General features: G+C 51.3%; 1 protein-coding gene across 1 annotated transcript; it reads left to right on the top strand.

Moving 5' to 3' along the window:
* Positions 1–2,193: 2,193 nt before the first annotated feature.
* Positions 2,194–7,156, top strand: LOC120850792. The gene is made up of 3 exons (XM_040223464.1): positions 2,194–3,711; positions 3,801–4,626; positions 7,128–7,156. Exons 1-3 carry the CDS (start codon positions 2,194–2,196, stop codon positions 7,154–7,156), a joined length of 2,373 nt encoding a protein of 790 aa, XP_040079398.1.
* Positions 7,157–12,287: the final 5,131 nt, after the last annotated feature.

The following is a 12,287-nucleotide window of genomic DNA, read 5'->3' as shown; positions in this document are numbered from 1 at the left end:
TATACTTTTCAGATAGTATTCTAATTATATAAGAATATAATTTAAAATATGTATTAGGTATCTGAGTGATAAGATAGTCGTGATACACTTAAGCAAACAAGAAAAAAAAATTCCAATGCAAAAAGAAACTTTGGTCTTTTTTAAATTTGGGTGTATTGTTTTATTTTATTTTGGAATTCATTTATATTAAAACATGTTGCATTAATTGATTGAGAAAAAAGTCAAAACTCCACAAAATAGGGTCCTTTTTCAAAGCCTACACTTAGCAGAGTGTCACAGAAACCGGCTGTTCTAGAAACCGACGGGGGTCGTGCTGACGTCTGCGGAAGAATAATGGCCAGTGAAGTAAACGACCGCCTTCGGCGGATGAGCTCGCAGCCAGGCGCGTGTCAGGTTACGCAGGGAGCGCTTCGTTGAAGCGACCGCATGTTCGGTGTTTCTTCGTATACACAACCTAGAGTGGTTTTGGGGGGTATACACGTCTCTGCAGCCCCAGATTTACGAGGCGAGCTGGCGGCTCGCTGTTGGAATGTGTTTCTCGTCAGCGCTCGAATTGCCTGGCGGGTCTTAGTGTTTAGAAGAACCCTGCTTTAGGGTCAGGGGTCAGACCGAGGGGGCAACAACCTACCGTGGGAACAAAGAGAGTGCGGGAACCGCGGGGTCGCCAGGACTGGGAGTGCGAGAGAGAACTCCAAGGCGGACGGTCGCATCGCGACGTCGAGGGATGCGGCGAGACCCTGTCGACGGCCCCACGCCAGGCACCGGACGAAGCTTCCAGTGAGTGTGCGACCGCAAAAAGTGGGCGTGCGGGGCCAGTGAGCCGCGCCCACGGTGTGCCAAGCCACCCGCCGGAATTTCTCCACCTCGGACGGACCGCGCAGGGAGACGCCAGCACCTCTACGCCAGATGAGACTTTTTCTTTGCACTCACTTATTCTCCTATTTTAGTTTACCATTAGGACTCTCTTAAACTTAGTATTTTTCTAGTACTGTCTAGGCAACCCCGAGCATGAAATTGTAAACCGTTATACTGTGCGTACCTGTGCTTCTGCCGTTTGATGTCTACGTGATTTTTGCATATTATATAGCGCCTAATTATCTACCCTATCCCTTTCAAATTAAACGTCATTTATATATCTGACACACGCCTCCGTCTCTCTTCATTGGTAAGACTCTCCACCAGAGCGTGGCCCTATCGCTCGGTCAGCGGTCCCCTTCCTTCAAATCGTCACTCGGGAGGCCTACCGCCTTCCTGTGACATAAATTGGCGTCCGCGACAGGACTTGCTGACCACGGTGGAGAGGCTTCCATGACGAGAGAGAGAGCCGAGCATAGAGGCAGCTTCCTTAGAACGGATAGTGATTTCTGGATTGTTGAAGGGAGCCTTGTCGCGTAACGGATTGCCTGGTGCGACATAAACATGGAGATAGGCGACCTTATTTCGTACGGAAAGCAGCTCGGGCTCGAAGGTCCAGCCCTCAAGGAATGGGTAGACTCCGAGCGGGCGAGGGGCGAAAGAGAAAAGGCCCTAGAGAGAGAAGCAAGGGCTGAAGAAAGAAAATCAGCCAAGGAAGAGGCTCGAGCCCGAGAAGATGCCGAGTTTCGATCGCTGGAGCTGAGAGTAAAGCTCGAAGAGGCCCAGATCAAACTACGGGAAGCCCAGAACGCGGCGACGCCTCCGCCAGCAGCAGGTGGAGGAACCGAGGGGGCCGGGCAAACTCTGGGAAAGAGCCCCCAGCGCTGGTTGCCAGCATTCAACGAGGAGAGGGACGATCTGGACGCGTACCTTCTGAGATTTGAGAGGCTGGCCACGGGACAGCGATGGCCACGGGAGCAGTGGGCCACCGCACTTAGCGTCTGCCTCACCGGAGAGGCGCTCGGGGTGTTTTCGCGACTGACCCCGGAAGACTCGGCTGACTACGACAAAGTTAAAAAAACGCTCCTTCAGAGGTTCCGCCTGACAGCCGAGGGCTTCCGGGAGAAGTTCAGGGACGCGAAGCCGGAAAAAGGGGAGACGGGCACCCAGTTTGCTGCCAGGTTGGCCAGCCTTCTCGATCGGTGGGTCGATCTGTCAGAGACGGCAAAGGATTTTGACGCCTTAAGAAACCTGTTGCTCACCGAGCAGTTTATTCGCGGAGCCCCCCCAAAATTGTCTTTGTTCCTCCGGGAAAGGAAGAGTAGGGAACTGGGCGACATGGCAGAGCTGGCTGACCGGTACTTAGAGGCACAACAACAGGAGACTCACGGCAAGAGTGGTGGGGCTGACGAAGCGACACGGGCCAAGCAAGGTGCAAGGCCTTCGGGGAGCTCGCGCCCGCCCAGGAGATGCTTCCTATGTGATAAAACTGGACATCTGGCCGCTGACTGCAGGGCCGGCTTTTCCACCAAGAAGTCCATCGCGTGCCGACAATGCGGAAAGACCGGACACGCAGCAAGCCTGTGTTGGAGTAGGCCCCATGAGAAGAACAAGGTTTCCGGTCTCAGGGAGACCCTAGAGTCGCGAAATACAACCGCAAGTTGTATTCAAGGGGGCTACGTGGAGCTCAAGGATGGGACGAAAGTACCTGTCCTGAACGCGGTGTCGGAGCCGGAGCCGCCGATGACGAATATGCCGGTCACAGCAGGGAAAATCCAAGGCAAGACAGTTAGCGTCCTAAGGGACACCGGCTGTAATACTGTGGTGGTGCGCAGAAGTTTGATCACTGAGGCCGATCTGACGGGAGAGTCGAGTCCCGTCTATCTAGTAGACGGCACTGTGCGAATCCTGCCTGAGGCAAGGGTGCACGTGGACACGCCCTTTTTCACGGGGGACCTAATCGCCAAGTGCATGGAGAACCCGCTTTATGATGTCATCCTCGGAAACATCCCGAACGTTCGCGCCCCGGGAGACCCTGATCAGAGTTGGAACCTGCCCAGGGCAGAGAATGCAGGAGAGCCACCCAAGGGGAGCGGAGAGGAAGAGGAAGCATCCCCCGTCACCGCAGCTGTGGAGACGAGGAGCAACAAGCAGAAGAAAAAGACGAGTACTCCCCTTCGGGTCCCGCTGATTGGCGGCGAACCTGAGAAGCCCGAGAAACTGGCGGAGGAACAGAGGAAAGACAATACCCTGAGGAGCTGTTTTGAACGCGTGGGGAAGGTCTGGAGATGGCGGAAAAGTGGCAACACGTATGAGTACGTCATGCAGATTGGGTTGCTTTTCCGGGTTTTCCGGACGCCGGGCGAGCGAGAATACCACCAGTTGGTCGTTCCCCGGGGCCTCCGGGACACTGTCCTGAGCATGGCTCACGACGGAATACTGGCAGGGCATCAAGGCGTGGAGAAAACAAGCCACCGCATCCTTGGGGAGTTCTACTGGCCGGGAGTTCAAGGCGATGTGAAGCGGTTCGTCAACTCGTGCGACCAATGTCAAAGGACAACTCCTAAGGGCAAGGTGTCGAGAGCGCCACTCGGAACGATGCCGACTATTGACACCCCCTTCCAGCGGGTGGCTGTCGATATCGTGGGACCCCTCGCACCGGCAACGACGAAGGGAAACAGATACATTCTGACAATGGTGGACTATGCAACCCGCTACCCGGACGCCGTAGCGCTCCCGGACATAACCACCGAACGGGTGGCGGAGGCCTTGGTAGAGATGTTTGCTCGGACTGGGGTCCCGAGAGAAATTCTCAGCGACCGCGGTGCCAATTTTTGTTCCGATCTCATGCGCGAAGTGAGTCGACTGCTGTCGATGCGCCAGACACGACGCCGTACCATCCGATGGCTAACGGGCTGGTGGAAAAATTCAATGGAACGTTGAAGATGATGCTCAAGCGGATGAGCCAGGAGAAACCAAAGGATTGGGATAGGTACCTCGGCCCCCTTCTCTTCGCTTACCGGGAGGTGCCCCAGGCCAGCCTTGGCTTTTCTCCGTTCGAGTTGCTCTACGGACGACAGGTGCGGGGTCCCCTTTCTGTTCTGAGAGAATTGTGGACCAACGAGTCCCTAGAACCTGAGCTCCGGACAACGTACCAGTACGTCTTCGAGCTTCGAAACCGTCTTGAGAATACTTGCCGAGTGGCCCACGAGGAGCTGGAAAGGTCGAGTGCCCGCTACAAGCAACACTACAACAAGAAAGCTCGCAACCGCACACTGCAGGTGGGGGATAAGGTCCTCATCCTGTTACCAACGGATCACAACAAACTGCTGATGCAGTGGAAAGGACCTTACCATGTTGTTGCAAGGAAGGGGGACCTGGATTATGCCGTGAACTTGGGACACGCTACAAAGCTGTTTCACTTGAACATGCTAAAGAAATATGAAGAACGGGAAGTCCACACCAAACAACCGGAGGTGAGCCAGTGTGCGGTGGTCACCATTGACAGGGAAGAGGAATGCGGTATGCCACTACTGAACCTCCAAAAGAAAGAAGACAGCCTCGACGTGGTGATTTCTGACGGACTGACAGCGGCGCAGAAAAGACAAGCCAAACGGCTAATTGCTGAGTTCGACACTGTGTTTTCGGACCTGCCTGGACGCACAGATTTGGCCGAATGCAGGTTGGAGCTGAAAACAACCGCGCCAATCAACGTCAGGCAATACCCGCTGCCTTTTGCCGTGCGTCAGACGATCAAGAAAGAAGTGGAAAGTATGACCGAAATGGGCATCATTGAGAGATCTAACTCGGCTTACAACTCCCCCGTACTCGTCGTGAAGAAGTCGGACGGCACGCACCGGCTGTGTGTCGACTTTCGAGGAGTAAACAACGTGCTGGTCTCCGACGCCGAGCCGATCCCCCGGGTCGACACACTCTTCGCTGATGTGGGGTCGAAAAGATATTTCACCAAACTGGATTTCTGCAAAGGATACTGGCAGATCCCTTTGACTGAGGAGTCGAAAGACAAAACCGCTTTCTCCACTGAAACCGGGCTGTACCAGTTCCGCTTTATGCCCTTCGGCATCAAGACTGCCCCTGCGGTTTTCACGAAACTCATGCGAAGACTGTTAGACGAAGTGCCAGAAGTGAGGTACTACTACGACGATGTTTTGATTGCCACCGAGACGTGGGAGGAACACCTGTCTGCGCTCCGGCGGGTGTTGGGGAGAATCAGGGACGCCGGACTGACGGTGAGGCCGACCAAATGCGAGGTGGGGCAGGAGGAGGTGGCCTTTCTGGGACACCAGGTGGGCAAAGGCCAAATGGCTCCACTGGAGGGACTTGTCGACAAGATCCTAACTGCAAAAAGGCCCGAGACCAAGCGGCAAGTTCGTTCGTTCCTGGGACTGGCCGGATACTACCGGGAATTTGTTCCCGGTTACGCCGAGGTTTCCGCCCCCCTGACAGACCTAACTCGGAAGGGCGGCAGCAATCGGGTGGACTGGGAGGATAAGCACGAGAGGGCGTTCAACAAGCTGAAACAGATGCTAGCGCGTGCCCCTATTCTCAAGTTACCCGACCTCGAAAAGCCATTCATCTTGAGGACGGACGCCTCTGATCACAGCATTGGAGCGGTCTTGCTTCAGGAGGACGGTGGGGTGTTACACCCAGTAGCATACGCAGGCAGAAAGCTACTGCCGAGAGAGACTGCCTACGCGACAGTTGAACGTGAGGGACTGGCGTTGGTATGGGCCATACAGAAATTCCACACCTACCTATATGGCAGACCGTTCGTGCTTCAGACGGATCATCAACCCCTTCTGTATATTAATCGTACACGTCATGCCAACGCTCGCGTTATGCGCTGGAGCCTCCAGCTGCAAGAGTACGACTTTCGCGTGCAACACATTAAAGGCAGCGAAAATGTGGGAGCGGATTACCTGAGTCGGCTTTAGGCGCCCGAGGCGCCCAGGCTGATATGCACCTCGAGGAGAAACCTCCCAAACTATCGAGTGTGTGTATCACAACGTTTTGTCGCATTTCGCAATATTTCTTTTTTTTTTGTTTGTTTGTTAAACAAATATTAGTTATGTGTGCATAGTATGTATCACCGGCAAACTTTGTGCTACAAAATATGTGCCACAATTCTTTTTTTTGGGGGGCAGGGCTTTGCAGAATGCTGTGTTACTCTTGGCTGTAAGTGTTTCTTTTACTGTAGAGTGCAGAGATGCCGTTTCATTTAGTAGAGCTACTAGTTCCGTAGCATATGTGGTGTAGGCCGTTTTCTTGTGCTGTTTCCTATATTCACGAGTGAATATTCTTAAGTGGGGGGTTGTCACAGGAAGGCGGTAGGCCTCCCGAGTGACGATTTGAAGGAAGGGGACCGCTGACCGAGCGATAGGGCCACGCTCTGGTGGAGAGTCTTACCAATGAAGAGAGACGGAGGCGTGTGTCAGATATATAAATGACGTTTAATTTGAAAGGGATAGGGTAGATAATTAGGCGCTATATAATATGCAAAAATCACGTAGACATCAAACGGCAGAAGCACAGGTACGCACAGTATAACGGTTTACAATTTCATGCTCGGGGTTGCCTAGACAGTACTAGAAAAATACTAAGTTTAAGAGAGTCCTAATGGTAAACTAAAATAGGAGAATAAGTGAGTGCAAAGAAAAAGTCTCATCTGGCGTAGAGGTGCTGGCGTCTCCCTGCGCGGTCCGTCCGAGGTGGAGAAATTCCGGCGGGTGGCTTGGCACACCGTGGGCGCGGCTCACTGGCCCCGCACGCCCACTTTTTGCGGTCGCACACTCACTGGAAGCTTCGTCCGGTGCCTGGCGTGGGGCCGTCGACAGGGTCTCGCCGCATCCCTCGACGTCGCGATGCGACCGTCCGCCTTGGAGTTCTCTCTCGCACTCCCAGTCCTGGCGACCCCGCGGTTCCCGCACTCTCTTTGTTCCCACGGTAGGTTGTTGCCCCCTCGGTCTGACCCCTGACCCTAAAGCAGGGTTCTTCTAAACACTAAGACCCGCCAGGCAATTCGAGCGCTGACGAGAAACACATTCCAACAGCGAGCCGCCAGCTCGCCTCGTAAATCTGGGGCTGCAGAGACGTGTATACCCCCCAAAACCACTCTAGGTTGTGTATACGAAGAAACACCGAACATGCGGTCGCTTCAACGAAGCGCTCCCTGCGTAACCTGACACGCGCCTGGCTGCGAGCTCATCCGCCGAAGGCGGTCGTTTACTTCACTGGCCATTATTCTTCCGCAGACGTCAGCACGACCCCCGTCGGTTTCTAGAACAGCCGGTTTCTGTGACACAGAGCCCTATACGAGAAGTGACTGAGTTTCAGTTTCATTAGACTAATATATTTTATATATTTTTATTCAGATGAGGCCATTGATTACTATAATCGTTCACACAGTAGAAGCGAAGAAAAAATACTAATGTGTATAAAGAGCTATCATATTACAGGGTAGTGATCCGAGAAAAGATCCTGCAGCCATCGGCCACTGGTAATTTTGTTTATTTTATTGTCCTATGACACTATATGCTCCTCTCTATTCCCCTCTATCTCCATCTCTCTCTTTTATATATATCCCTGACTTATATCTAGAATAAAAACATATTCAATTATTCCCTTTCTGCGTGAGTCTTCTGTGGCCAGCAACAATCATTTCCTCGCGAAGGTCACAATTATGGCGCAATAGTTGACGGAGGTAGCAGACAACACTCGTCGCAAGTTCTTGCAAAACGGCCGATAAAATTTTTTAGAGCGCAGCTCCTAGGCGCCCGTCTCCGGCTTGAGCGGCGGCGCCGTAGGCGTAACCACGCGGTGCATTATGGGACGCGTGACGTCACTGATGATGTCATCGTCAGTGATGACGTCACTGATATGAGTGAGGATGACATCACACGTGACCTCACAGGGGTCACGTGACCCCATGAGGTAACGTGACCCTTGTGAGACAATGGCGACGCCGCTCGGAGGGAGGAGTAGCAGACAGGATGAGGAGGTGAGGAGGAGTATACCTTCCCCTCAGTACCCCTCCCTCCTCCTCCTCAAGAGCTGCGCTCTAATTCGGCGTTACAGGGGTAAATGGCTTTATTTCAGAGCGCAGCTCTTAGGGGCCCGTTCCCGGCTTGAGCGGCGTCGGCGTAACCAAGGTCACCCCAAGGTCACGTGACCCCTCCCCAGAGGTCACGTGACCCCTCCCCAGGGTCACGTGACCCTGTCATGATTGTGAAGGAAAAAGAAGAATTAGGGAAGGGCGAGCGGCCTACAGACAGGCCGAAGAGAAGGAAGAAGGGGATATAAGAAGCAAAGGGTGTACTTGGAGAAGGACGTCCTTGGCTCTGCTCTGAGGCGAGGTCACCAGCCACTGGCTACGCTCCAGTGTAGCGAAGCAACCTCACCGACCTCCAAGACTCCTACCTAGCGACATCGCACCCCAGAGACGACCACGAGAAGCAGCTGGCCCGGCTTCAGCATTTCAAGGTCGTGAGTGACGATCAACATTCAGGGGACTGGGTCACGGCAACCGATAGGGTTTGACTTCTGGGATTTACTTTCTTGTACATAACACTAGTGTTCTTTACGTTGCAAATATATGTTTTATTGTTCTACTTGCTCGACCTCTGCCTCCACTGGTTCCGTGTACCGTTCTGGTCGAACGCGACAGACCCCCAAGTCACGTGACCCTGCCAAGTCACGTGACACTCCCGAGGTCACGTGACCACCCCCAGGGTCACGTGACCTCCCAGATGACTTCACCGGCATCCGCATCGTCGTCATCATCACTGATGACGTCATCAGTGACGTCACTGATGACCTCACCGGCATCCGCATCGCCATCGTCATCATCACTGATGACGTCACCAGTGACGTCACTGATGACGTCAACGGCATCCGCATCGTCATTGTCATCATCACTGATGACGTCATCAGTGACGTCACTGATGACGTCACCGACATCCGCATCGTCATCATCGCTGATGACGTCATAGGAGTCCGCATCATCATCGTCACTGATGACATCATCGGCATCGTCACGTGACCCCTCAAGGTCACGACCCCCAAGGTCACGTGACCCCCCAGGTCGCTTCGCCCCTCCCAGTACCCTTCCCTCCTCCTCCTCAAGAGCTGCGCTCTAATTCGGCGTTACAGGGAGTTGTAAAGGGCTTTCACTTTTTTTCTCTCATTTTCTTGTTTGTTGTCAAGAATATGGGGGTTCGCTTCAACCAGCAAAATATGACCGCCGATGCCTGTTTACTGAGCAGCCGTGCCTTTCGCCATCCCACTCGCTGGCGTCACGGGCGATAATATCAGGCACAAAGGGGCACACCGACAGACAACTGAATCTCCAAATAGTCGAGCCCCGCCTAAATACAATAGAGCGTAAACACTCGCAATGTTAACCTAGGAAAGGTTAACATGGCGACAGTGTTTACGCTCTTGGTAAGGAAAAGCATGGCGTGTGGTATGAGCCGGACCCTCACACGAGGCGGAAGTTGAGCCATGAGAACGTGTCTGTTGCCCTAGAGTACTTCACGAAAGACGAACTACAATGTTCGCGCCATGGTCCCAACCAGAAGGACGTGATCTCTGTCATGCTCGGCGGAGAGAACATGTTCGTGCCAAAGCGGTTCCTGACACGCTCAATTCGAGAGGCCTTTCACGCATACAAAGACAAGCATCCTGATTCCAGCGTTGGGCTAACGAAATTTTATTCCTTGTGCCCTAGATAGGTCAAATGTGTTCCACACCAGGAAGTGTGCGTTTGTGTGCGCTGCGCCAATTATTGCCTTTGTATTGCCGCTCTAGAGAACGTTACAGGCGCAACATTCAACACTAGTGAAATTAATTCAGCATTTCTGTGCGATCCACTAACACAGGGGTCTCAAACACATGGCCCGCGGGCCGCATGCAGTCCGCGACTCGCAGGGAGGCGGCCCGCAGGCCCAAGCGGCTACGAGTACCGTATCCCATGTCTCGAGCGCTAGAAATAGCAAGCGCCATAGTGATCTCATCGCCTCGCTTACTTTTCGCTCCAAAAGTAACTCTGCTCTTCTAACGTATTCACATAGCTTATACTTGTCTATATTCATTTGCCTTTATAGATTTAAATTTTGCTTCCCGGCCTTTTTGTAATATGCGACAATTCCGCTACTAGGTTGCAAGCGCAAGCTATTTGTTGAAGGATGTATCTCAGCTGTAAAGCTACGAGCTCGGGAATATCGCCTTTAAAAATATATCACCATTAAAACAGCAGTATTCGTTCGAGTATTGTCGTTAAAATCATCAGGATTGTATTAACTGATTGTTTTTGTTTTTAGCGACATGTTTAGCTTGGTAATTCCTGGGTGAATTCATCAGCTGGAATGGCAGTGTATTTTCTTCTATTAAAATGCTATATTTGTTCTAATTAACATGTTAAAAATGCCAGTACGTTTGGCGGGGCGGGGTCATTTTAATTCTTATCGCACCAGGTCTTAAAAACCAGTCAAATCTCAAGATATCACTGGCAAGGCTGTGAGTTTACAAAAACCATAAAGCACGAAGTCTCTCTTCCCCCCTCCCTCTCCCCATCTTACTTTGGCCCTCGACATCTCGGATGTGGGATATCTGGCCCCCACACTCAAATGAGTTTGAGACCACTGCACTAACAGGTCTGTGATCACTGCCCAAAAGGCCTCTCGTACACTCGGCGAACTTCACATCCCAGAGGATGAAGAGATTGTGCTTACAACGTAAAAATCCGGCGACATTGTGAAAAAAAAAGGGTTTTGAGATTTGTTTAAAAGTTGCTAAGGTAACGGTTGAAAGTTGGATATTTCACAACCATATCCGACAAACGCAAGGTAAATCGATGTACTATGAAAAACAGTGCATGACACGCAGGAGCATTGTCATTAATTTTGACTGCTGAAAACTGGACCATCGTGCACGCTTCCTGACAAAATTCACATACCACTAGAAAAAAAAAAAGTTGCGATATTTACATGTGTAGTGACGACAAGAAAATGTACAAACAGCTTTGCTATCATCAATGAGGATCTGTGTGACGACGCTGCTCACACGTGTTTCGCTCTAGAAAAAGTGAAAGAGTGGGTTGAAGACAACGTTGCGGTATATGTGACGTACGTAAGTGACGGGGCCGCCAGTCATTTCAAGAATCGCTACCATCACCAGGTTGCACAGAATGATTGTTCACAAGCCCAGTGGTTATATTCTGCATCTGGATATGGGAAAATGCATGCGACGGAGTTGGCGGTCTCGTGAAACACCAGGCCACGCTGAACAATCTGAGAGAACGTTCAATAAACGCAATTTAGACGGCCAGGACAATGGTGAGCGTTCTATCCGAGAAACTGGGTGCATCTTGTGTATCTGGACAAAAATGAGGTTCGGTATCGTCAAAAAAAATAATAATAATAAATAAATAGTGGTTGACGGTGTGCGCCTTTCCTGGCATTCAGTCTTGACACGCGCGGCGGCTGTGCAAGTCATCAACAGAAGAAACCTGTGACATATCAGACATATATATAGCGCGGACAGTCGGATCTGGTTAGAAAACACTTTATTAAGTGGGTGCATCGAGGAAGGCCTTAGCGTAAAGTGCCCAATTTGATTCCCCAAGGACTGCTCATTTTGCGTGCAGGGACATCTTATTTATAACCTACTGTTTTACTTGGTGATAGCTTATAATTAGGGTTCCGCGTTTTCGGTTTTTATTTTTTAAAAATTCAGCATACTTTTTTCGGTGTTTCTTTAAAATTCAAGTTTCGGTCTTTATCGGTGTATATTTATTCCCAAAAAAGTTTACCGTTTTTTTTTCGGTGGATATGAAAGAAACACCATCGGACACCGGATCAGATTATCCTTGTATCTGTGATAATTGTGATCACTCAAAGAATAACGACACATATACATACGTGGTCTTCGCTACAACTTCCGTCAGGACGCACCTCAAAATTGTGGAATTCGCGGGCATAATCTTCAGCGCGCTTCTTTTTCCTTCCCATTCTGATGATGCGACCGTCTGAGGTGATGACCGTTCAAGAACCAGCGGAATTATAAGAAAAAAAAAACATTTTATTTATGTTTTGAACGACAGGGAAGTTTGAAGAGGGTGTTAAGAAAGGAATTAGCAGCTTTCCTCGATGTCCTCTGAAGTGCATGATCCGAACTTTTTTTGAGGGACCGGGAACTTGACCCACTAAGCCCGATCACAGAAACGACACAGATGTCCCGCGAAGGCCAATCCAAGACCTCTTTTGTTGCATGTTGAACCTTGGAAGGGGGCAATCACCAAGACGTCACACAATGTCGAACCTTGCAAAGCCCCCTCTGTCCCCCCCCCCCCCCCCTTTCCCCCTTCCCCCCCACCTCGACGCTGCCCTAAAAAACTCACCTTTTTCGGTTAAAAC

The sequence above is a fragment of the Ixodes scapularis genome, unplaced genomic scaffold, assembly GCF_016920785.2.
Source record: "Ixodes scapularis isolate PalLabHiFi unplaced genomic scaffold, ASM1692078v2 PGA_scaffold0__279_contigs__length_252992795, whole genome shotgun sequence".
Taxonomy (NCBI): Eukaryota; Metazoa; Arthropoda; class Arachnida; order Ixodida; family Ixodidae; genus Ixodes; species Ixodes scapularis.
Note: the sequence above shows the minus strand (reverse complement) of the source record. Positions and strands in the feature narration are given on the sequence as shown.

Bases quoted from the DNA above. Each gene is read 5' to 3' on its own strand.
- LOC120850792 (XM_040223464.1), top strand. From the start codon at position 2,194: ATGGCAGAGCTGGCTGACCGGTACTTAGAGGCACAACAACAGGAGACT. The intron at 3,712-3,800 runs GTGAGTCGACTG...GGAACGTTGAAG, and splicing joins GTTCCGATCTCATGCGCGAA to ATGATGCTCAAGCGGATGAG. The intron at 4,627-7,127 runs GTATGACCGAAA...ATTCTTCCGCAG, and splicing joins GATCAAGAAAGAAGTGGAAA to ACGTCAGCACGACCCCCGTC.